At 44.5% G+C, this 25,917-nt stretch overlaps 1 protein-coding gene and 1 non-coding gene across 5 annotated transcripts in view; one reads left to right on the forward strand and one right to left on the reverse strand.

Moving 5' to 3' along the window:
- PTPN21 (protein tyrosine phosphatase non-receptor type 21) overlaps positions 1-25,917 on the forward strand; it is a 73,752-nt gene that overhangs the window by 2,269 nt on the left and 45,566 nt on the right. For all 4 annotated transcript variants that reach the window (XM_061156488.1, XR_009695043.1, XR_009695044.1 and 1 more), the window contains one exon: positions 2,426-2,804. In XM_061156488.1, coding sequence (XP_061012471.1) covers positions 2,625-2,804 — 180 coding nt within the window. In that variant the 5' untranslated portion in view covers positions 2,426-2,624. Of the gene's footprint in view, positions 1-2,425; positions 2,805-25,917 lie in introns of those variants that run through there.
- On the reverse strand, positions 15,666-15,738 carry TRNAG-UCC (transfer RNA glycine (anticodon UCC)). The gene has a single exon. It is a non-coding gene; the product is annotated as a tRNA-Gly (tRNA).

The raw sequence follows: 25,917 nt of genomic DNA on the forward strand, positions 1-25,917 counted from the left end.
GTATTCTTGCCTGGAGAATTCCATGGACAGAGGGGCCTGGTGGTACAGTCCATGGGGTTGCAAACAGTCAGTCACGACTGAGCGACTAACATAAGCTTTCCTGGTGGGAAGCTCAGATGGTAAAGCGTCTGCCTGCAATGCGGGAGACCTGGGTTCAGTCCCTGGGTTGGGAAGATCTCCTGGAGAAGGAAATGGCAACCCACTCCGGTATTCTTGCCTGGAGAATCCCACGGATGGAGGAGCTTGGTAGGCTACAGTCCATGGGGTCGCAAAGAGTCGGACACGACTGAGCGACTTCACTTTCACTTTCAGATTTCCTGTGGGGCTTCCCTGGTGGCTCAGCTGGTAAAGAATACGCCTGCAATACGGGAGACCTGGGTTCGATCGCTGGGAGAAGGGAACGGCCACCTACTACAGTATTGTGGCCTGGAGAATCCATGTACAGTCCATGGGGTCGCAAAGAGTCAGACACGACTGAGACTTTGACTAGACGTCTCTAAAGGCCCACTGGGGGGCTTCCCCGGTGGCGCTAGAGGTAACGAACCCGCCTGACTAATACAGGCAGACCTAAGAAACAGGGGGTTCGATCCCTGGGTTGGGAAGATTCCCCTGGAGGAGGAAATGGCAACCCACTCCAAAATACTTGCCTAGAGCATCCCATGGACAGAGGAGCCTGGCGGGCTCCAGTCCTGGGGTCGCAGAGTCCAACAGGACTGCAGCGACTTAGCACGCACACCCAAATGCCCACTCCGCCGCCTTGTCCTCAGAGACGCAGTACACTTCAGTGAGATGGAATTAACAGCGTTAGGTCTGCCAAAGCCTAGTGTAAGAGCTAAACGCTGGTTCTCCTCACCTTCGGCCCCCACCACCTCTGGGGCTGAGGCGCAGTGGGGAAGGCGAGACCAAGAAGGAGTCTGGGGTCGGCCCCCAGCTCAGCCCGCCCCCCTGTGAGGCCGAGAGAGCGCCGCTTCTCCAGAGGACCGCCTTCCGTGTCCGCTGGCTGAGAGAGAGGCCTGGGGGCTCCGCGCGGCGGCTCCCGGCCCCGACTCAGGGTAACCAGCTGCGACCGAGCACCAGGCTGCGTCCTCGGAGGCAGCCTCTATTCAGAAGACGACGGAGGGCGGGGGCCGTCCCGGGATTCTGGAGATATCTGCGATTTTGTCGACTTGTTGAAGGGGGAAAAAAAAATTCCAAAAAAATCCTGTCAGTGTCAAAGTTCCAAGCTGCCGCTCAAGGCCGTTTTGCTTCCGCCCAGGAATTAACACACCAACTGGTGTGCTTTAAAAAGTTTTACGTCACGTGTTTGGGGTATGGGTGGGGCAGCCCTGAGGTAAACGGACCCCGCTCAAACCGCACCCTCGTCTGTGGGGGCTCTAGCCGGGCCCTTTAAGCGTTCCCTCCGGCGTCAGCCCGAGCCTGTCCTCTCTCCTGGAGCGTCCGTTCGGAAACTCAGCGGCAAGGCGGAGGGTTCCGGCGCCGCCGAGGCCGCCGGTTGCCCGGGCAACGCCGCCTGCTCTTCCGGGAGCGCGGAGTCGGAGCCCTCGGCGCTGTTGGCCTCACGGGCTCGTTGAGTGCCTTGCTCACGTCTTTATCTCAGGATGGAGTTCGAAGCCTCGTCCCGCTTCTCCTCAGGGCTGTGGCGCCGCCTCGGGGAAGGCTCAACGCCTCTAGGCGTCCCCACCCGGAGACGGGCGCGGGCCAGGCTTCTCAGAGCTGACAGGCTTCTACTTGGTAACCCGGTCACCAGCGCGTGTAGAGTCTTACAGTTTGTTTATAAATAAATCGAAATGGTGACGTAAATATATGTAAACCGGGAAGTTCTGCAAATGCCTGTTAAGTGTTCACCTCATTTGAACCTCACAGCTGCCACATGTGACAGAGGATGATTCCATTCGGGTTCGGGGTTAATTTGCCTAATTGGGACTTGAACGTAGCTCTTTTGGAGGTTTAAAAAAAAAAATTGAACGTAGTTCTTTTGAAGGGTGTTTTGGTTTTTTTTTTTTTTTTTTGACAATTAACTCACTTAAGGGCTAAAGATACAGTTGGAGTATTAGGGAGCCAAAAAGAGTTAACTATGGAAAAAAAAAAAAAAAAAACTAAAACTTTAAAATAGAAAGAGGACCACTAATGCTCGCTACTAATTTGGGGCTATAGTTGTGCCAGCCCTCGTCTCGTTTAATCCTGAAGGTAGCCACATCTGGTGGCCACTATTTGTGGAATTGAATGAGGGGTGGGGTCTGACCCAGGGCCTAACACACCTCTGCTGTGAAACTTCTCCAGCCCCTCCCAGATCCTGCTAAGGCCTTCTTTTTTTCCAGAGGGGAGGGAAAGCTTATTGCTTAGATACAGCTTTTATTGATTTTTATTTTTAAAAACAAAGCCAGAGTTGCTGTCGCCCCTGTAACCAGCGTCCCTCTCTCCCCAGCACTGGCGTGGGAGCTCCCATCACCTGGTCTTTGGAGACTCTGTTGCTTTTTGATGGCAGCAGCTGCTGGGTGAGCATTCGGAGACTCCGCGGTGCTCCTCCGGTCGGGACGGGATCGCTTTCTCTGGTCATCACCACCCCTGGACTGCTGGCCGTGCTGTTCGCTTTTTACCCCTCCAGCTCTTGAAGGGAGAAGAAGATGCCACTGCCATTTGGATTGAAACTAAAACGCACGCGGCGCTACACCGTATCCAGCAAAAGCTGCCTAGTTGCCCGGATCCAGCTGCTCAACAATGAGTTTGTAGAGTTCACGCTGTCCGTGGAGAGCACTGGCCAGGAGAGCCTGGAGGCTGTGGCCCAAAGACTGGAGCTGCGGGAGGTAAGCTTCCCCCCGCCCCGCCCCCCCCCCCCCCCCAAAAAAAAAAAAAAAAAACCTGCAGGCTTCTTCCGCCGAATTTTGCTCCTTATTTTCAAGCTACTATAAATGCATGCTGGCTGTGTCTTCTCAAAGTACCTCCCTGGCCAGGATAATCTGGGGCTTCCCTGCTGGCTCAGATGGTAAAGAATCTGTCTGCAGTGCGGGAGACCCAGGTTCCAGGCTTGGGTGGGGAAGATCCCCTGGAGGAGGGCATGGCAAGCCACTCCAGTATTCTTGCCTGGAGAATCGCATGGACAGAGGAGGCTGGAGGGCTGCAGCCCCAAAGGGTCACGAAGAGTTGGACACCACTAAAGTGGTTTAGCACACAGGCACTAGGATAATCTGAGTTGAGCCTGTGAGCCCCTCTCCCTGTGAGGAAGGAATGAAACTGAGCAAAGAGACCTTTTCTTGGGGATGCCCCTTAAAAGAATTAACAATGCCTGAGATGGTTGGATGGCATCACCGGCTCAATGGACATGAGTTTGAGCAAGCTCTGGGAGTTGGTGATGGACAGGGAGGCCTGGCGTGCTGCAGTTCATGGGGTCTCAAGGAGTCGAACACCACTGAGTGACTGAACTGAGATTAGGTTTTCCTTACGCATGTATTGACTTATTTGGCTGTGCCAGGTCCTAGGTGCGGCATGCATGATCTTTTAGCTGCCATGTGTGGGATCTAGTTCCCTGGCTAGGGATAGAGCCCCGGACCCCTGGGTTGGGAGTGTGGAGTCTTAGCCACTGGACCACCAGGAATATCCCCACAATGTCCGAGTTTTGAAAATGTTTATGTGTTCTCCCAAAATGTAAACCAAAATGAAACAGGAATGCATGTTGGCATCTGCGTGAAGAAGCCATCTTGGAAATGGATCCTTTCAGCCCCCAGGCATCCGGCAGATACCTAGGCAAGTCCTGACCAAATTCTTGACCCACAGAACTGGCAGCAAGATAAAATAGTTGTTTTAAGCCACTTTTTAAAAAAAAGGAAAAAAAGAAAAAAGGAATGCATTTTGGAGTGTCCAAGTAGTTCTGACCTTCTGGTATTGATCCCACATGCGTCATCCTGATGTAGTAGAGTTTACCGACTTCATTCATTTGTTCAGCATTTAGTGACTCTTTTGCACGAGCGTGCCTGCGTGCTAAGTCACTTCAATAGTGTCCAACTCTTTGCAACTGCGACCTTTTGGACGGTAGCCTGCTAGGTTCCTCTGTCTATGGGATTCTCCAGGCAGGAAGACGGGAGTGGGTTGCCTCCTCCAGGGGATCTTCCCGACCCAGGGATTGAGCCCAAGTCTCTTACGCCTCCTGCATTGGCAGGCGGGTTCTTTACCATCTGAGCCACCAAGGGAAGCCCTTTGTTTTCCAGAGGTCAAGCGAAATTTTGAGAGACATGTTTCGGTTTGAATTCTGGTTTCTGCATCCATTTAGCTGTTTAACTTTAGGTGAGGAGTGTGACCTGTCTGAGCTCTGGTTCCCTCATCTGAAGCACGGGTAACAGTGGTGCGGAACACTCGGAGTGACTGTGCGATTTAATGTGCATGTGAAGCCACAGCACCGATAACTCTAGTCTGTTATAGTGATCACAGGGTTTTCCTGGAAAAGCCCTAACCCAGTCTGCAGCACGTTGTGGCGTCCTCAAGCATCCACATAATGTCTTGCGTTTAAAGTGCTATGTAAGGCCTGTGAAGAAAAGGGCTCTAATTAGACCCAGGTCTCTTCTGGTCTTTGGCTGCCTGGTTCTGGAGTAAGAGAAAGATGGAAAAGCTAGCTATTTCACTTAAATGTTACGGTCTCAACTGGGAAATCCCGCTGATTTATAGTTTTTGAAAAGTTAGGAATAGATAAACTGTCCCCCTGGTGAGCATCCCATCATTTCATCAGTCAGTATTAAAGACGTATTAAGGGCCAAGCACTTTGAAAAAAACCCTGATGCTGGGAAAGATGGAGGGCAGGAGGAGAAGGGGGTGACAGAGGGTGAGGTGGTTGGATGGCATCACTGACTCAATGGACATGAAAGGGAGGGGTAAGTTGCTCGGTCATATCCAACTCTTTGTGACCCCATGGCCCGTAGCCCTCCAAGCTCCTCTTTCCATGGAATTCTCCAGGCCAAATGCTGGAGTGGGTATCATTCCCTTCTCCAGGGCATCTTCCCAGCCCAGGGATTGAACCCAGGTCTCCCGTGTTGCAGACGAATTCTTTACCAGCTGACGCACCAGGGAAGCCCAATGGACATGAGTCTGAGCAAACTCTGGGAGATGGTGAGGGACAGGGAAGCCTGGCCTGCTGCAGTCCGTGGGGTCACAGAGTCGGACACGACTGAGCAACCGAACAGCACATAGGTACCGGGAGCTCAGCCTAGCGTCGATACCGATAAGAAGTAGGCACAAGGCCCGTGGTGATGAGGGCAGCAGGAGGTGCTGTAGACGTTAGGGAGAGGCAGGGGAGGAAAGGCTTCCTGGGGCGAGTGATGTCTGAGCTGGGACCCGAAGGATGGGGCCGGCTGGTCCAGTCTGGGGCTGGGGAAGACTGTCCCCACGTGGCCAGAGACAGAAGGCAGGTAATCTATGTGACACCTGAGGGGGAGAGGTAAGGCTGCAGGCCAAGGGCCACCCCGTGCGGGGTTCTTAAGGTTTGGGGCTTGTCCTGCAAATGAGGAAGTTAGTGAAGAGTTTTTATTTTTTAACTTTATTAAAAAAAATTGTTATTTTTTTTTTTTTGGCCACACTGTGAGGCATGCAAGATCTTAGTTCCCACACCAGGAGTCAAACCCGTGCCCCCTGCAGTAGAAGCATAGCGTCTTCACCCCTGGACTGCCAGGGAAGCCCCTGTGTAGTTTTTTAAACACACACGTGGCATGATTGTTTTTACAAAGCCGTGTCGCCTCTGGAGAACATGATTAGAGAAGAGTGGTTGTGGTGCAGACGGGAGTCCCCTTGGATTTGGATGGGGCTGAGGAGAAGCGAGCCGAGTCTGGACATGTGGAGGGACTTCCCAGGGTCCAGGTGGATCCTGAGGTTTCCAGTAAATGGGGAATCACCATTTACCGGATCGCCCCCGAGCGAAGAAACACAGAAGGAAGAGCAGGTCGGAGGGGAGTTGGCGGAGGTTTGTGGGCCATTCACTTCCGACGTGCTGAGTTTCAGGTGCCAGCTGGAGATGCCGAGCAGGCGGAGCATCTGGGTCTGGAGCTCAGGTGAGAGGGACCTTAGAAGGAAATGAGGTGCAGCGGCCTGAGAAGGGGAAAGTAAACCAGAAGGGCCCGCCTCAGTGACTGGTCCTGCCTACTTGCATTTATTTAGTCCCATCTTTTTTGTTCCCTTTACCCATTTTTCCTTTTTTTCCTATTTTTTTTTTCCCCCCTGTGATTTCTTCCTCATGCACCTGGTCTGCCTGTAACCACTAGAGTCAATTTCTTGAACTGTGGTTTATTTATTAGTTACAGTAAATTAACTATGGTTAATTTATTAAGACATGAAGAGTCCTTTGTAAGCACAGGTTGAACTGAACCCATAGACATTGCTTTGCTTCCCTGTGAGTCAAGAAGCCCAGAGAAGTTGCCATCTCTTGTTTGAGATGATCAGACTCAGAAACAGGCAGCTTCATCCGGCTGTGGGTATATAATGAGAGTGATTTTTAACAGAAAGGAAGAGTGCTCTAGGTGGGAACAGGTGTGATCCCTAGAAAATGTCTTGCCCCCGGACAGGCTGTCCCACCATTTCCAACATTTTAGTATAGTCGTGGTCAGAAAGCCCAAGAATACTGGAGTGGGTAGCCTCTCGAGTGGGTACCAGAAGGTATCCCTTCTCCAGCGGATCTTCCCGACCCAGGAATCCAACCAGGGTCTCCTACATTGCAGGCTTCCCTGATGGCTCAGCTGGTAAAAAATCCGCCTGCAATGTGGGAGACCTGAGTTTGTTCCCTGGGTTGGGAAGATCCCTGGGAGAAGGGAATGGCTACCCACTCCAGTATTCTGGCCTGGAGAATCCCATGGACTATTCCATGGGGTCGCAAAGAGCTGGACGTGACTTTCACTTCGTTTTTTCTATTATGACAGTTATAAGGACAGTAATACCATTATAATGCTATACCTGGCAGTTTGATCTGTAGGGTGGTATTTTATTTCTTAAGCTGAATGTGTGATTAAATGATGTTTGTCAGCCTTCATAGTTTTTTTTGACCATGTGAGATATTTGATAGTACATTAAGGAACTAAAAACTAAAAGGTTAATATACTTATATCCAGTGTAGTTAACGTGTGTTGTCAACTTTTTCCTGAACCTACCGTATTTGAGCTGTGAAAAGTGGCTTTTTAAAATGGGGCGGGGTTGGGGTGGAGGATTGCTGCAGGAAAACATTGCTGTTCGTGATAGCAACAGCCTCTCAGAGCTGGTGAAATTCCTTGCATGTCGTTGAGTTTAATATCACTGTTTTAAGAGAGGCTGTCAGAGTCTTCACAGAACGTAAGGGGAATTAGAAAAACTTTCTAATTATGAAAGTGTGTGTTACCAGGGTTTGATGGAGGCGGTGAGACAAGAGCGTGTCACCCATGGGGCAGTGTCTGAAAGAATGTTACAGCCTAGAGTGAGATGGTCAGACCCAAAGACCTGGTTCAGAGCGTAAGCCGTGTGTTAGCCCAGCTCACTGGGAATTTGTAAAACCAGGATGCTAGTCCTGTACAATGAGGTGCAGAGTTCGGTATCTCATCTGAATTATGAAGAGGGCTCCGAGTGTGCATGCCCTGTGGCTAGGCCAGGATCTCCCTGGAGGCAGGCCGTCTGGGAGCCAGAGCAGACCGGACATTGCTCCGCGAGCGTGGAATCAGAGAAGAGAAGTTGCCCGGAAAGCCTTTCGTATATCTTCACACGGGGAGCGGCCATGCCTCCAGGACAGGACGAGCTGCTCCAAGTCGCGGTGTCCCGTCTGGGGAGGCGCTGCCTCTGTCGGCCTCTTGAGACTGGTTAGCGACTGGTTGAGACGTTGGCCAGTTGGGTTGGAAACCCCTGGGTTTGGGTCCCAGTGTTGCCACCTACCAGTGTGTGCTCTTGGACCAGTTACTTAATTTCCCAAGCCCAGGGGTTTTTCATCTGTAAGTTGGGGATGCTGATATTATCTCTTTGACAGGGGTTGTGAGAATACAATCTTAGATAGAAAACTTAGCAGAACACCTGGTATTCAGGAAGCTCTCGGTGAGTGTTATCCTTCAGCACCGTCTTATTCTTCAGCACCGTCTTCCGTATTTGTGACTCCCATTTCCACTCTATGCTGGCTGACCTCTTCAAATTAACTCTTTTCTTTCTTTTGTAAGTATCTTTGCTTCTTCCTTTTACTAACAGAATACATGTTTGTTTTATAAAATGTTCTTATATTGATAGTACAAATAAGTATAGTGGCCACTGGTAATGGTACTTCTTACCTTACTAAACAGAATTTTAGTATTCCATTGTAGTTCAGCAGTTATATTGGAACCTCTGTTTTCATGCCAGTGGTAATTAATTTGTACAACATCACTGCCCACAAATAGAGCTTCAGTAGGTCTTTACTTCTCTGTTTCTTCCCTCTTGCTCTCAAACTAACCTCTAGGATTTAAACAAACAAAAATAATGAAATTTTGACTTAAGGTTTATATTTTTTCTCTAAGGCATGTTTTTCTCAGGAATTCTTTTAAATCTTATATTACATTTGATAATCACATTTTAATTGTGCTATCATGGGTTTTAATTAGATTCATTGCAAAATATTATTTATTTTCTTAAAAATTGTTTTTATTCATTTATTATCTTGGTTGTGCTGGGTCTTCGTTCCTGTGTGCGGGTTTTTTTTTTTTCTCTAGTTGTGGCAAGTCGGGCCTCCCCTCCAGCTGGTCCAGGCTTCTCCCTGCTTGCAGTGGCTTCTCCTGCTGCGGAGCGCAGGCTCGGTGGTTGTGGCTCCTGGGCTCTGGAGCTCAGGCCCGAGGGCTGTGGCGCGCGGCTTAGCTGCTCTGCCGTGTGTGGAGTCTTCCCAGATCAGGTGTCTTCCCGTGTCTCCTGCACCGGCAGGCGGATTCTCCATCACTGAGCCACCAGGGAAGCTCTTTCTGCAGCTTCTTGCTCAGTAGACTGCCCTTGCTCCATATGCTTTTAATCCTTTTGTGTGTGTGTTTTCATTCATTGATACACATTTATTGAAACTTACTAGGCACTCTGTGCCAGGGGCCTGTGCCTGGTGTTGCAGTTTATGGCATTTCGGAGGACCCAGCAGAACTGGTTTCTACCCCCGACCCCCCACCCCCACCCTCACGGCACCTCACATTCATATGATCCAGCTATTCTGCTGCTTGGTGTATGTCTTAGTCCACTCAGGCTGCTCTAACGAAATATCACAGATGGCATGGCCCATAAACCACAGAGTGATTTCTCACCCTTCTGGAGGCTGGGGTCAAAGGTCAAGCTGTCAGCCTGGTCCAGCTTCGCTGAGAGCTCTGTCTTCTGGCTGGGAGCTTGCTGGTATCTCACTATGTCCTCACACGGCAGAGAGCAGGGGAAATGTAATTTTTTTATACCATGTCTTTCTTTATCTTAATGTTTTTATTCAGCTTAAAATTGCACTTGGTTGGAGTTCTTGAGTTTTTAGATCTCCACTTAGGGAAACAGGAAATTTTAAAAATCCTAGAAACCTTTTGGGGGCTTCCCCAGTGGTCCAGTGGTTAAGACTCTCACTGACAGGTCTGGGTTGGATCCTGGTCAGGGAACTAGGATCCCGCAAGCCCCTTGGCATGGCTAAAAATGAAAAAAAACCTGGAAACCTTTTGAAGATAACGTTTTCATGCTTCTGCTATGATACATTATGTGTTAATTTTATAACTTAAGTTTTACAGAGCAGTTTTCTTTGAGCTGTTTGTGAATATTTTGTGTAGAGGGAACAAGGATCCCCATTGTTTTCTGCATGTATAGCATAGATACATAACTTTTCCAAATAACAGTTTTGAAATGGATACTAAGCACCCCTAAGGTTTTGTTGAATAAGTTGAAAAGTCGAGCAAAACTTAGAAGTTCTTATTATGGCCTCTCATTTTTAAATTATAATTTGATACTTGGTTACTTTGTTCTGATTTATCACAGATACTCAGAAAATGTTTTTAAAGTTGTATTTGAAATGTGTCACACACATGCCAAGTTTTTATTCCTTGGAATGTAACCTCTATCCTAGTAGGACTGTTGTCTCACCAGTGTATGAAATGGTGATTCGACTTTCTAGTGTGGGCTGCCCCAGTGGCTCAGAGGTAAACAGCCCACCTGCAGGGCAGGAGACAGCAGGCGCGACCCCTGGTTTGGAAACATCCCCTGGAGAAGGAAAGGCAACCCGCTCTAGAATTGTTGCCTCGGAAATCCCATGGACAGAGGAGCTTGGCGGGCTATAGTCCGTGGAGTCACAGAGAGTCAGACATGACTAGGGGAATAACACAACCTCCACCACCTTCGAGTATGTGGTTGCTGAATCTATGTCTACTTAGTTTAAAAAATAAGGCTCTTGTTTCGAGTTTAGACTGATAAGCAGAGATCACAGTTCAGTTAAGTCAGCCTTTATTTGCTGTATGATTTTACTTCCTGGAGAGAGTTGAACATTTACAGAGTTTGAGCGGAGGCAGCAGAGAACCTCACGGAGAAGACAATGGCACCTCACTCCAGTACTCTCGCCTGGAAAATCCCAGGGACGGGGGAGCCTGGTGGGCTGCAGTGCATGGGGTCACTGAGAGTTGGACACGACTGAGTGACTTCACTTTCCCTTTCATGCATTGGAGAAGGAAATGGCAACCCACTCCAGTATTCTTGCCTGGAGAATCTCAGGGACCGGGGAACCTGGTGGGCTGCCGTCTATGGGGTCACACAGAGTCGGACATGACTGAAGTGACTTAGCAGCAGCAGCAGCAGCAGAGAACCTCTTTTCTTTAGACTTTTTTCTTTTTCATTCTGGGATTCTTCTGAAATACTTAGAGCGTGTGTTTCAGAGGCTCTCTGGGGTGAGATTGCTCTGTCAGGGGAATGGCAGCTTCTTTGCTGAACTTTAAACCGATTCTTCTCACAGTGTTTCTGGCAAATGGGGACAGTTTTTGGCTGAGGGATTTGTTGGAATCGAAGAGGAATCGAGCATTAAATACAAACCATTCCTCTCAAGCACTACTTTAGAAAGTGTTCTTGGCCATCAGAGTGTTTTATTTTAAATTAGTGTCTTAGGTATTCCAAATATCCACTGACCTTATCTTGACTGTTATCTGAGTAGGCCTCAAGAATTTCATGCGCGTTTCTGTCTGTACTAGCTATTTTCATTTGGACTCTAAAAATAGCTGAAATATGTGTAAGGTAAGAGTATAATACCTGCACACTTTTTAGCCTTTGGGCTGAGCAGTTACTCATTCAGGTATGTATGTTATAAAACAGGTAAGGTTGACTTATAGACAAGGATCAGTAAACATTTTAGTTTGATCTATTGGACCATCTGAAGCAAATTTAAGTCTTAGATTGGCCTCTCTACCTAAATAAAGCTTTCCAAAGTCCAAACTTGGTTATAAATGAGCAAGGATTTTTCTTGATTCTTAGATTTTTCTGTTACTTCTCTTACTTGGTCTAAATGATTAAAACTAGCCATATAAGTAAGTAGAGGGATTTTATATACAAACATGGAGATATTACGCATTTTACAATAATGTATCACACAAGTTATTACAGAAGCTGGACACCTGTTTACTCAAAGAAATGGAGTGTTCAGCCTTCACTGAACTTCTAATAAATTTAAGGGCTAACGGTCTGATGTGTTCTTCTGCCAGTGCTGGATTTTTCCCCTAAGAGACATTGGAGATGTCCCTGAATGTCTCTCACCAGTGGTCTGTCCCAATAGTGTGGTCTCGTGACCGTATGGAATTGAGAGTGAATTTGCTTGTGTACAGAGGTTTGTGAGTTGGTACAAAGTGGCAGATGGGAGCTGATGGCGTTTAGGGATGCTCTCTAAGTTCTTCATCATCCTTGGTGCTTATGGCTTCAGATCTCATTCCTCGTGATGCTCGATGCTGTTAACATAACCGCTTTCCGCCGCCCTCCTTGTGCGTGGGTGAACGCTGTCGTGCTGAAGCTTAGCATCTCTTACCTCATTTAATCCTCGCAGTGAGTTGCGCATTATCTCTTCCATCTTAAAAGGACGAAACTGAAGTTCTGAAAAATAGGGTGATTTGCAGTGCTAACCTGTGCAGTCATATGGCTAATATGCAGAAGAGCCAGAATTTGAGTTTGTATCTGTTAGACTTCTGCTTGAACTTTGACTTTTAAAGTTTTTTTTTCCTTCTTTTTAATGAGTTTTAAAATTTTAAGTGTCATGGACCCTTTGGAGAATCTGATCAAAATGCAGAATCTTGCACACAATTTCAGGTGAGTTTAGGATCCACCCCTCTTTCCATTCATCGATGAGCTCAGGTGGTGGGCCTAGAAGCCTCTTGGATGAGGCAGTCTTTCCTCTTGTCTAGGCTAAACAGGGTCTTTCTTCCCTACTCTTTCTTTTTTTCCAGAATGAAGGTGGTGGTAGTGAACATTTGTGAAAAATTCAAGACCTTCATATTTTTAAGAAAATAATTTGCCTCTGAAGTATCACTCCTTACCCCCTTCCCCGACCAATGCCTATTTTGAATGGCCTTTAGATTTTAGGAAAGGGCGTTTGGGGTATTCGTTTCCTCTCTTGGATAACTTAACTGTTACCGAAAAAAAGAAGATCTCCTTTCACGGAGGAAAGGGAACAGGCTGTAAATGGTGGCTTCTTCATCGCACCTCTGATGGTGGATCCTCGTCTTTCTCCCTACCAGTCAGCGCCTTTGTGCCCACCTAGGCAGTAGGTGTGTGAGCGTTCTCCCCTGACAGGATGGATTACTCCTATTTCCTTCACGCATTAACCAAACCCCCCTGGCCGGCTGTTGAGCAGTCTACTTCATTCTTCTTGTTAGAATACACACCCTGTCTGAACTTGGCGTTTTCTTTTCTGTTAACAAAGCTTTTGCTCACATCACTGTTTTAAACAGTATGTTGCTTTAGCAAGTATTTTCCTGTTTGGTTCTCCAAACAGTTTGTTCATATATAAATGTCACTTAGATTTATCTTTTAGTGAACTGACAGGATATCCAAAGGCAATTTAAATTCCTGAGAATCATCTTAAGATGTTAATTTCACTAGAATAAACATGCATGACCCAAATCCTATATGAGAAGGAGTGGCTTGTTGTAGAAATAATTCTTGTCAAGGGTTTGTGCCGCTTCATCTAGATTATCCAAATGAAATCACTAAAAGGTGTGCAGGGTTTTTATTTGTGAATAGGACAGTGTAATTGTGTTATTTTGAACAAGTTTTAACTGAACGGGCTAAGAAAATATACAAGTAATTCCATGCTGGATGGTGGCAGCTCATTTCCCTGTGAATCGAAAAACAGCTTGTCTTTGCTCAGTCATGTTATAATTATTTAGACGGCTCAGTCTCTGACTTGACAAATTAATTTCCATGTCATGTGAATTTTTAGCCGATTGAGCTTTCTACCATCAGATTCAAGTTTTATAGGCGACCAGGTGGGGATTTGGTGCTAGATGAACGTGAGCACTCCCTATGTGGCTCAAGGGAAACAACAAGCCTGGATCTTGTATCTTTCATACGTGATATGTTGCACCTGATAGGAACAGAAGCTTTCTACTGGATACTGACAAGGTGCTAGCACTGTTTAGATGCTTTACATATGTCAATTTCATCCTGAGTGTAACTGAGTTCCTTCCTCCTCCCACCATCTCAGGAATGGAATGGACCAAAGATGGGCAGTGTCCAGACCGAGGGGAGGTCCTGATGCAGGACACGTGTGTTGCGTGTGTGTTCAGTTGCTCAGTTGTGCCTGACTCTTTGAGACCCTATGGACTGTACGGCCCCAGGCTCCTCTGCCCATGGCATTTTTCCAGGCAAAAATACTGAAATGGGTTACCATTTCCTTCTCTAGGGGATCTTCCCAACCTAGGGGTCAAACCTGAGCTCAAACCTGGGACTCCTGCCTTGGCAGGCGGATTCTTTACCACTGAGCCACCTGGGAAGCCACTATTTGTTTAGTGTAGAGTTATTTTTCTTTAGCGATTTCTGTTTTCTTTTTTCATCATGTAAATTTGTTCATTGGTTGGAATAATTTATAGAGAAAAATGACTTGAGGTGTTGCCATTAAGTCAGCCAGTGAAGCTCAAGAACTATACCACTGAGAATGAAAATATTCCATGTGATGTCCTTTCTCTTCCTTCCAGAGTTTGGGGTGGATTATCTAGAAAATAACCTTACTTCTCACCCATATTTTGCAAATGCTTATTTGTTTGTATTTTTGTTAACTGGCATGCATTTTGAAGTGAGATTTACATCTGAATGGTGACTTAAGGAAAAGAAGCATGTTTGATAATGAAACACATGTCTAAGATGACGAATGAGTGTTGGTACAGTATCTGTCCCCCGTTGCTAGAGTGCAGACCTCACTGTCCACTACAGGGCCGCCCGCCAGCGGCACCCCCGGCTGGAGCTGGGGTCTTCCCACTGCAGGGTTAGTGCTTTTCCCTCCGCAGCACACTGCTTTTTCTTTGAGCCATTGCCATTTTCATAAGGAAAAGCAACCCAGTCGTTATATTTTTTTAAACAATTTATTTTAAAAGGAAAGAGAAAGACCAGGAAAAGTCGCCAAAGAGAAAGCCCTGTTACTGAAGGGCTAGCATTTAAGTGTAGAATTTTCTATGCTACAGAAGACGTAGTGAGAAATTTTATACTATTTCAGGGGACTTAAACTCTGATAACAAGAGCTAATGTTACTTGAGGACTTATTCTTGCGTGGTCTAAGCACTTTATTTATTTATTTATTTATTTTTTCCCATTTATTTTTATTAGTTGGAGGCTAATTACTTTACAATATTGTAGTGGTTTTCGCCATGCATTGACATAAATGTTGCTGTTTATTTCTGTCCTTACCAACCCTGTGAGAGAGGCAGTCTCATACCCATTTTATCGGGTGAACTGAGGCCAAAAGGTGTCGAGTAGCTTGCTCACCGTTAAGAAACCACAGCGGGACTAGTGCTTCCGGCTCCCTGATCCCCCAGTAGGTGACCTGGGGCCAGTGACAGGTTGCCTTCCCCGAGCTCATGCCGACCGTTTGTCACAGTTGCAGCCTCCCAAATCTGATGAAGATTGTTTTAAGTACTTTTGAAATTTGTAATCTTTTATTTTAATTACTACAATCTATTTTGCTTAAAATAAGATGTTGAAGTCGCATCAGGCAAGGAAAGATAAAGCCTGAGAAGGAGCATGAATCACAATCAGGCCTCGAGGCATGGTTTGGAATGTCTGAAGTGCTGAGCGCAGAGCCGTTTGATAGGAAGCCTCTTGCGAGCTTGTTCTCTGGCAGAGTTGGAAGCTGCAGTCTGCTGAAATATACCCCAGGGGAGTTGCCTGTTGAGAGATTTCCAAAGCAAGATCTGGTTGCAGTGCTGTTGGATGGACTTGGGGGCTTCTAGAGTCAGAGTCTGCATGCAGGCAGGAAAAAGTGGTGGAACCAGGGAGCCTGTTGAAGTTCTTGCTGCCTTTATTGTTGAAGCTGGGTCACTGAGATTCAGCTGCTCTGCACACAGGTGTCTCTCCATCTGTTACAGCAGTTCCTCCCACCACCCAAGTGTAACCATTCTACCATCTGTGAATTACGGGCACGGGGACAGCGCCACTGTACATGTTACTCCATCTTTAATTCTTCTGCAAGTCATGTTTCTGTCATGTAAACTTTGGTTTTTGGCCACATCACGCGGCTTGTGGGGCCTTAGTTCCCTGGTCTGGGATCAAACCTGAGTCCCCTGCATTGGAAGAGCAGAATCCTAACCACTGGACCACCAGGGAAGTCCCTGTTTGTTTGTTTTTTTTGTTGTTCTTGTTAATTGAGACTTTTATCATTATATTCCCTTTTTTTAACCATTATATTCCTTGAATATAGGGTAGTTGGATATAGGAATAGAGAACAATTCCTGTTATCCTTAGTAGCACATACATACTAGTGGCTTGTTCATCCTCTTCTGCTTCTAAGTAAAATGAAAATATTGTATATATTTAAAAAATTATATCTATTTATTTATATTTATTTATTTGACTACACCAGGTCTTAGTTGCAGCATATTGCAATCCTTGATCAGGAATCGAACCTGGGCCCCCTGCACTGGGAACTCTGAGTCTTAGCCACTGGACCACTAGGGAAATCCCTTGTATGTATTTTTAAGTAGCACTTCTTGGAATAAAATATAACTGGCGTTATGGTACTTAAACAATTAGAAAATATTGAGTGTGTGTTTCTGAGTTAAATACTCCCATTCCCCTACCCCCTTCCTTGATCCTCAGTGAACAGCTTCGATTAGAAGGAAATCCATTAGACCCTTAAATGTGGCCTTTATTACATGGAACTTTATATTATTGATAAAAACTGGAAATGGCTTTTTTATATTAGAGAGGGATACACTTTTATTCTTTTCTTGGAGTATTTGTGTATATGGAAGAGGTATTTGTTATAAGTAGAAAACCACCTGGTAAATATGCAAGGTAAAAAATTAGTTCTTGTATGATGAAACCATGATTTTCAAACTCCCTTTATTAATGAAGAAGCAAACATAGCTTGTTGTAACAGAAGTCTGAGTTTCTTCACTTGTATAATTAGGATTTTAACCAGGAAAGTAATTTCCCTGATTTTTTCTTTTTTTAATTCTCAGATCTTTCATGGTAATACTAGTTTAATGGCAGTAGGGCTGTTGTGTTTTTTTTTTTTCAAGACAATAGAAAATACCTTGGGTAACATTATTTTAGACGATAGATGTTAACTGTGACCGTTTGTATTGTTTTAAAGTCCTCATTCTGATTCCCTTTCTCTCTCTGTCGCCCTCCCCACATCATAACCACTTCTGTGTCTTTTGGCCGTGATCGCCTGGGGTGTGGGATCTTAGTTCCCCTATCAGGGATGGAACGCGTGCCCCCTGCAGTGGGAGCCCCAAGTCCTAACCACTGGACCACCAGGGAAGGCCCCACAACCCTTTCAATATAACATGAAACAGCTATAGCTTTTTAAACTTTTTACTTTGTATTAGGGTGTAGCCAGTTAACAAGCAGAGATGTGATGGTTTCAGGTGAATAGTGAAGGGATTCAGCCATACAGACACTTGTATCCGTTCTCCCACAAACGCCCCTCCCATCCAGGCTGCCACGTGAGGTTGAGCAGAGCTTCCTGTGCTACACAGTAGGTCCTGTAAATGCAGCCTGTACACACTACCTTTAAAATAGTGTGTGCCTAACTATCCCAAAGTCCCTAACCATCCCTACCCTCTGCTCTTGCCCCTGCTCCTGTAACCATAATTTGTTCTCTAAGTGAAACAGCTGTAATATAACCTGACAAAAGTGAATGTCAGAAAAATAAGCAGCTGTTCCTAAATAAACCCATTTCAGCCCTTCTTTTCATTTTTACATTACGTGGTTATGGCTAAAAGTATAGCTCACACTACTGTCTATGGTGAGACAAGATGGAATAACTAATACTTCAAGAAAACATGAAATAAACTTTTTCCTGTGACTCAGTTGAAATATAAAGACTTTAATATGGCCAAAACAGACTGAGGTTATCTGTCTTTTTCACGGTCCTCTCAATAAGAAGAGAACAGCTACCATTTATCCATTGCCCTAAAACACAGGCATTTGTGAATTAAGCTAATAAGCAAGCCCCAAAGGGCCCAAATTTCAGAGATTTGAACAAAGAGAATGTTCAAACTACCATACAATTGCACTCATCTCACACGCTAGCAAAGTAATGCTCAAAATTCTCCAAGCGAGGCTTCAACAGCATGTGAACCGAGAACTCCCAGATGTTCAGGCTGGGTTTAGAAAAGGCAGAGGAACCAGAGATCAAATTACCAACATCCACTGGATCATAGAAAAAGCAAGAGAGTTCCAGAAAACATCTACTGCTTTATTGACTATGCCAAGGCCTTTGACTGTGTGGATCACAACAAACTGTGGAAAATTCTGAAAGAGATGGGAATACCAAACCACCTTACCTGCCTCCTGAGAAATCTGTATGTAGGTCAAGAAGCAACAGTTAGAACTGGACATGGAAAATGGATTGGTTCCAAATTGGGAAAGGAGTACGTCAAGGCTGTATATTGTCACTCTGCTTATTTAACTTATATGCAGAGTACATCATGTGAAATGCTGGGCTGGAGGAAGTGCAAGCTGGAATCAAGATTGCCGGGAGAAATATCAATAACCCCAGATACTCAGATGACACCACCCTTATGGCAGAAAGTGAAGAGGAATTGGAGAGCCTCTTCATGAAAGTGAAAGAGGAGAGTGAAAAAGCTGGTTTAAAACTCAGCATTCAGAAAACTAAGATCATGGCATCTGGTCCTATCACCTCATGGGAAATAGATGGGGAAACAGTGGAAGCAGTGTTAGACTTTATTTTTTGGGGCTCCAAAATCACTGCAGATGGTGACTGCAGGCATGCAATTAAAAGACACTTACTCCTTGGAAGGAAAGTTATGACTAACCTAGACAGCATATTTAAAAGCAGAGACATTACTTTGCCAACAAAGGTCGGTCTAGTCAAGGCTATGGTTTTTCCAGTAGTCATGTATGGATGTGAGAGTTGGACTATAAAGAAAGCTGAGCTCTGAAGAATTGATGCTTTTGAACTGTGGTGTTACAGAAGACTTTTGAGAGTCCCTTGGACTGCAAGGAGATCCAACCAGTCCATCCTAAAGGAAATGAGTCCTGGGTGTTCATTGAAAGGACTGATGTTGAAGCTGAAACTCCAATACGTTGGCCACCTGATGTGAGGAGCTGACTCATTTGAAAAGACCCTGATGCTGGGAAAGATTGAGGGCAGGAGGATAAGGGGATGACAGAGGATGAAATGGTTGGATGGCATCAATGACTCGATGGACATGGGTTTGGGTAGGCTCAGGAGTTAGTGATGGACAGGGAGGCCTGGCGTGCTGCAGTCCGTGGGGTTGCAAAGAGTCGGGCAAGACTGAATGACTAAACTAAAGTGAATTCATTTCTTAGAATGGGATATAAGTAAGGATTCCGCAATAGCACAAACTAGTTAACTGAAATGATTGGAGAATGGAGGGTTCTGGTTTACCCTCAGTCGCATGGGCCTGAAACACAGTGACCTCGCTTGTGGCAGTGCACATAGAGAACATCAGCCCTGGATGTTGACACTGTGTGCAGTAACAGCTCAGTCATTTCTCTCACTTTTGCACGGTGAATTGTTATAAGAACCGAAATTTCCCATTTAATTCTAGTTTGCTCTTTAAAAATGTTTGGCATTTTAATCTTACAGTTGAATATCTTTCTTCGTAGCACTCATCATTATGTAACTTCTCAGATAATTTTGCTTGTCTTTTCCTCCCAGCATCATGTAAGTTACTTGAGGGTAATTGTGTTGTTCTGTTCAGTGCTGTATCTCCCTTCCACCCGGGACAGGGTTTGACACACAGGAGGTACTCAGTCAATATTCACTGAAGGAATCGATGAGTCTTTCTAAGACATTGGTCCATTTTTCTTAGAAAGTACAGTATATTTTTTAAGAGTGATCTTACTGCGTTTCAGGATCATTGTTTCTTCATAGCATCAGAAAAGATATCAGCAGTTCTCTATATAGATAATATGTAGACAGTTCATGCCCTGGACTTTCTTTCAAGAAAGTGGTTTGCCATTTTCCTCTTTTCCTGGAAATTAAATGCTCCAACACTGATCATTTGAGGACTTCAGTCACTTGGGCTTCAGTTGAATACATTTCAGTGTAATTTCAGGACTAAGATGTACTTTTGATTGTTACCTTCTGGAGTCCTCATCTGTGTAGAGTACAGTGATGTTGTATATTACAACGTTGACTGTGAAATGGATAATACATTACCCGACCAATGACAGAAGAAACTGGATTGAAATTAAACAGAAAAGAAAAGAATACTGTCTGCTTTGAGGCACTGTGACCACCACACTATCTGTCAAAAGGAAGACGCGCAGTGCTTCATTATCTGTGGCACGCATGGTGGAGAGGTAAGTCTGTAGCCTCGACTTAGGTTAATACTCGTTAACTACCCTGGTCAGATGATTCTGCTAGGGACAGGCTTTATCTAGTGCTATCTCCTCTCATCTCTCTCCTGATGAAAAGCCCTCTGACTCCTGCCTCGTCTAAGAAAAGCATCAGGGTAAAATTATAGTTGCAATTTTATATGGGATTAACTTTTATCAAACTCAATGCATCAGTGGCTTAAAAAACCCTCTGGCTAATTTGTGTGTCCCTCTGCTTTAAAAATAGTACAACTAAGAGACTCTTAAAATAATTAGACAAGAAGTGACTTGGACTTGGAAGGGGTTTACATTCTGACAGGATTTGGGCCTGCTTATAATAGCTGGTATCTCTTTAAACGACTGCGATTTGGGGGCTCTGTGCCTTTTATGCAAGCTCTAAGGTTTGTAAACTGTCTTTTCATCTGATAGCAGAAAGCTGGGTTATCAAAATCACCTCCTTCTCAGAGTAAATGTTAGTTCTTTTAAAGTAAGTCAACCATGTTGTGTCTGGAAAGAAGCCAGGTTTTGTAACTGTGTAGCTTGTTTTTATTGTAGCTCACGTAGCAGGCACAGTTATCTGTACAGTTTTAGGGAATAGCTATGAAACGTTTAGATAGCTCTGAGGAAATCATTGAATAACTTTATGAAAACCACTGATATGTTTGTTCAGAACAAAATAGGAAAGGGTGAATATATACATAGGACAATGAAGAAGTTTCACAAAAATGGTTCAGTGAAAATTGAGGGTTTAAAAAAAAGTTTACTTGACTGCACCGGGTCTTATAGTTGCGGTTTGGGGATCTTCCATCTTTGTCGCTTCACGCGAAATCTTTTTTAGTTGCGGCGTTCAAGCTCTCAGTTGTGGCATGTGGGATCTAGTTCCCTGAGCATCACTGAGCCCGGGCCCCGTGAATTGGAGTGTGGGGTCTGAGCTACTGACCACCAAGGAAGTCCCAGTAACTGAGAACTGACCCGGAGGACACTGGAAGTTCAGGGGTTTAGAGGTTTCTATTGGAATGAGTTTCCCGCAGGTCAAGTCAGCTGCTTTGGTCACAGTGGGAGAGACAGAGCTATGGAGAAAAAGCAGCAGTGGAGGTACAGTTTCTTGTTGGGAAAGATACTGGGTAATTAATTAGATATGGAGTGGTGGGAGGCATGACCCAAAAGCCAATTATTAAAGGCTGGTTTATGGGGAAATTACTACAATTAGACCAAGCCCATAAACAATACAGGATATGCGTAACCCAAAAATTTGGACTCAAGAAAGAGAAGACATGATTCTAAGAAATACCTAGACCAAGTAATGACTGGTAGCAGTTGAAATTTAAGGCCTACAGGGAGCCTGCTGTAACCAAAGTTTTGTATTTAAAAAAAAAAAAGTTCTGGTAACATTATAATGGAATGCATTAGTTGTGAGGAGTATTTGAGCAGTTTTGTTTTCAGGGAAGAAGCATGCTTGACTTGGGTTTTATTCTTTGCTCTCAGACACACCTAAAGAGATCCTACCTGCTAAGTTTACATATGGCCTTTTCCTGGTGGCTCGGTGGTAAAGAATCCACCTGCAATGCAGGAGACACGGGTTTGATCCCTAGAGGAGATTGCGGTTCGGGAACATCCTCTGGAGAAGGAAATGGCAACCCACTCCAGTATTCTTGCCTGGGAAGTCCCATGGACAGAGGAGCCTGGCGGGCTACAGTTCAGGGTTTCTTGAAAGAATTGGACATGACTTAGCAACTCAACAACAAAACAACAACCAAGTAATTTCAACCCAATTATAACTTACAAAGCACTTCTGTACAACTTTTTGGGAAAGGCAGGGTATGTGTTATTCTCCTGAGGTTAAGCTGAGACTCCGTGAGGAGGTGACTTGCTCAGGAGCTGATGAGTGGTGGAACCAGGATTCAGAACCGAGCCCTTGGACCGTGGGTCTGTGCTCTCGGCCCTGCCCCTGCTGGTGGCAGCTATGGGAATTGCAAGCATGGCCCCTGGAGGAAAGAGAGAACAGCAGTTCCCTCAAATGGCAAAAATGGGAGTATCTCTCATGGCTTTGCAAAATACGGTTGAACTTTCAAGTGAACTAATGAAACCATGGTTGGCTCAAGTACTGAAAGCTGTATATAAAATATATTGATTTTCTATCTATATTTGAGGAATGAAATAACTAACTTTGCCTGTAATCAAGGAGAACTCTTTGGTTCAAAGACCAGTGCCAATCTTTAGAAAGGTTTAGAAACTGCCCTACCCATCTTAAACAAAAGGACACTGCTAATTATTACCAACAGTGGTTGTTACTAAATACAGGACTAATTAATGTTTAGAGTTAATTTGTTCCTTTGAAAAATAACTCCAGACTACTTTGTCTTTGTAATTCTTTATCATGTACTTTGAAAGGACTTTTCTCTGTGTGTGTTCTCTGTTGGTAAGAGAGTTACCTGTCATTTCCTGCTCCTGCCAACATGCTGTTTAAGTCTTTTCCCTTCATTTGTCCGCTTTTAATCTACTATTAATTGGGTAACTAAGTTACTAAACTCATTACAAGTATGTGTGAAATAAAGTTTTAAAAAATTCGATAAAAGAGAAAGGAGATATTTTTCTTCTTTGTCAAGGGTATATACTTTATTACTTCCATTTTGACAAGTCTTTCATTATTCAGTCACATTTTTGCCTATTCAGTGTTTTTCATTTCTGTTCAGATAATTGAGTTTGTCAGGTACTTGTCAAAATCTTTACCTAAGTATAGATGTTAGTAAATACAAATATAATTAACTCAAAGCTAGGTTCATCTATTTCTGGTTCATTTTTTCCCCTTAGAGTTGTCAGATAAACTGAATTTGATGTATATAAACATTTAAAAATTGTTTTTTTTTTCACCTTTGGTTGTGAAATTTAGTTCCCTGAGTGAGGATCAAACCTGGACCCATTGCAATGGAAGTGTGGAGTCTTAACCACTGGACAGGCAGGGAATTCCTCTAAAAGTAAAGTTTAAAAATTCTGTATTTGATTTTAAGTATGAGTGGGTCTGATTCTTCAAAAATAACTTTTTTTGAGATGAAACTTACACAACAGAAAGTTAACCATTTCAGAGTAAACAATTTGATGGCATTTATTCCATTCACAGTCTTAACCTCTATTTAGTTCCAAAACATTTTTATTGCTCGAAATGGGCATCCTCTCCCTAGTAAGCAGTTTCTCCCCATTCCTCCCTACTTCCAGCTCTACTTTCTGTCTTTATAGATATTTCCTTTAAATGGAATTACACAATACATGACCTTTTGTGTCTGTCTTCTTTCACTTCAGTCACTCAGTCATGTCCGACTCCTTGTGACCCCATGGACTGCAGCACGCCAGGCCTCCCTGTCCATCACCAGCTCCCGGAGTTTACTCAAACTCATGTCCGTCGAGTCAGTGATGCCATCCAGCCGTCTCACCCTCTGTCGTCCCCTTCTCCTTTCACTTACTCTAATGTTTTTGGGGCCCATGAATGTTGTAGCACGTATCTATCTTTTATAAAAATGACTGAATAATCTTCCATTATATGTATAATTCCATAATTTTTCTATTTCTCTGCCAATAGACATTTGAGTTGTTTCCACCTTTTTGGCTATTGCCAATAGTTCTGCTACAGACATGTGTATACATGTATTAAATACTTGTTTGAGTACCTGTTTTTAGTTCTTGCAGGAAAATAAATAGGAGTGGAACTGCTGTGGTAGTTCCACATGGTAATTATGTGTTTAACTTTTTGAGGAACTGCCAAACTGTTTTCCGTACAGCTAAACCATTTTACATTCTTACCGGCAGTGTACGAGGGTTTTAATTTCTCTGCTTCCTCAGCATCACTTATTTTCTGCTTTAAGTTATAGCCATCCCAGTGAGTGTGTAGTGGATTCTCATTGTGGTTCTGAGTTGGATTTCACTAATGGTGATTGAGCATTTTTTTCATGTGTTTCTTGGCCGTTTGTATATGTTCTTTGGAGAAATATTTATTCAAGTCCTTTGCCTTTTTAAAAAATCGGATTGTTTGTCTTTTCATTGTTGTGTGAGTTCTTTATGTATACTAGATGCTAGACCCTTAGAAAATACATGATTTGCAAATATTGTCTCCCATTCTATAGGTTCTTTTTGCTTTCTTGATTTTGGTTCTTTGATGCATGCAGTTTTAAATTTTGATGAAGTCAAATGCATCTTTTTTTTTCCTTTGTTACTCATACTTTTGGTATCATGTCTAAGAATCTTATTTCCAAATTCATGGTCATGAAGATTTATATTTTCTTCTAGGGAGTTTTATGGTTTAGTTCTTTTTTTATGTTTTATTTTTTGACTGTGCCATGAGGTATGTGGGATCTTAGTTCCCTGATTAGGGATTAAACCAGTGCCCCCTGCATTGAAAGTGTGGAGTCTTAACCACTGGACCACCAGGGAACCTCCCCATTTCTTAATATTTAGGTCACGGATCCAGTTTGAGTTAGTTTTTGTATTTGGTGTGAGGTCAGGTTCTAACCTCATTCTTAAGGATCTTTAGTTCTCCCAGGACCATTTGTTGGAGAGACTATTTTTCTCCCCTAAATAGTCTTGGCACTGTTATTGAGAATCAGTTTACCATAAATGCGTGAGTTTATCTCTGGACTTAATTCTATACCATTGGTCTAAACGCCTCTCCTTATACTGGTAGCTCACTGTTTTGATTATGGTAGTTTTAGTCAGTTCAGTTCAGTCACTCAGTTGTGTCTGACTCTTTGCGACCCCATGAACCGCAGCACGCCAGGCCTCCCTGTCCATCACCAACTCCCGGAGTCCATCCAAACCCATGTCCATTGAGTTGGTGATGCCATCCAACCATCTCATCCTCTGTCGTCCCCTTCTCCTCCTGCCCTCAATCTTTCCCAGCATCAGGATCTTTTCAAATGAGTCAGCTCATCACATCAGGTGGCCAGTACTGGAGTTTCAGCTTCAGCATCAGTCCTTCCAATGAACACCCAGGACTGATCTCCTTTAGGATGGACTGGCTGGATCTCCTTGCAGTCCAAGGGACTCTCAAGAGTCTTCTCCAACACCACAGTTCAAAAGCATCCATTTTTCAGTGCTCAGCTTTCTTTATAGTCCAACTCTCACGTCCATACAGGACCACTGGAAATACCATAGCCTTGACAGCTATGTCAAGGACGGACCTTTGTTGACAAAGTAATGTTTCTGCCTTTTATTATGCTGTCTAGGTTGGTCATAACTTTCCTTCCAAGGAGTAAGCGTCTTTTAATTTCATGCCTGCAATCACTATCTGCAGTGATTTTGGAGCCCGGAAAAATAAAGTCAGCCACTGTTTCCCCATCTATTTGCCATGAAGTGCTGGGACCAGATGCCATGATCTTAGTTTTCTGAATGTTGAGCTTTAAGCCAACTTTTTCACTTTCCTCTTTCACTTTCATCAATAGACTCTTCAGTTCCTCTTCGCTTTCTGCCATAAGGGTGGTATCATCTGAGTATCTGGGGTTATTGATATTTCTCCCAGCAATCTTGATTCCAGCTTGTGCTTCCTCCAGCCCAGCATTTCTCATGATGTACCTGGTGACTCAGATGGTAAAGCGTCTGCCTACAATGCGGAAGACCCAGGTTCGATCCCTGGGTCAGGAGGATCCTCTGGAGATGGAAATGGCAACCCACTCCAGTACTCTTGCCTGGAAAATCCCATGGATGGAGGAGCATGGTAGGCTACAGCCCATGGGGTCGCAAAGAGTCGGACACGGCTGAGCAACTTCACTTTCACTTTTCACTCTGCATATAAGTTAAATAAGCAGGGTGACAAAATGTACAGCCTTGACGTACTCCTTTTCTTATTTGGAACCAGTCTGTTGTTCCATGTCCAGTTCTAACTGTTGCTTCCTAACCTGCAAACAGGTTTCTCAAGAGGCAGGTCAGGAGGTCTGGTATTCCCATCTCTTTCAGAATTTTCCACAGTTTATTGTGATCCAC

The sequence above is a fragment of the Dama dama genome, chromosome 12, assembly GCF_033118175.1.
Source record: "Dama dama isolate Ldn47 chromosome 12, ASM3311817v1, whole genome shotgun sequence".
In the NCBI taxonomy this organism is placed as follows: domain Eukaryota; kingdom Metazoa; phylum Chordata; class Mammalia; order Artiodactyla; family Cervidae; genus Dama; species Dama dama.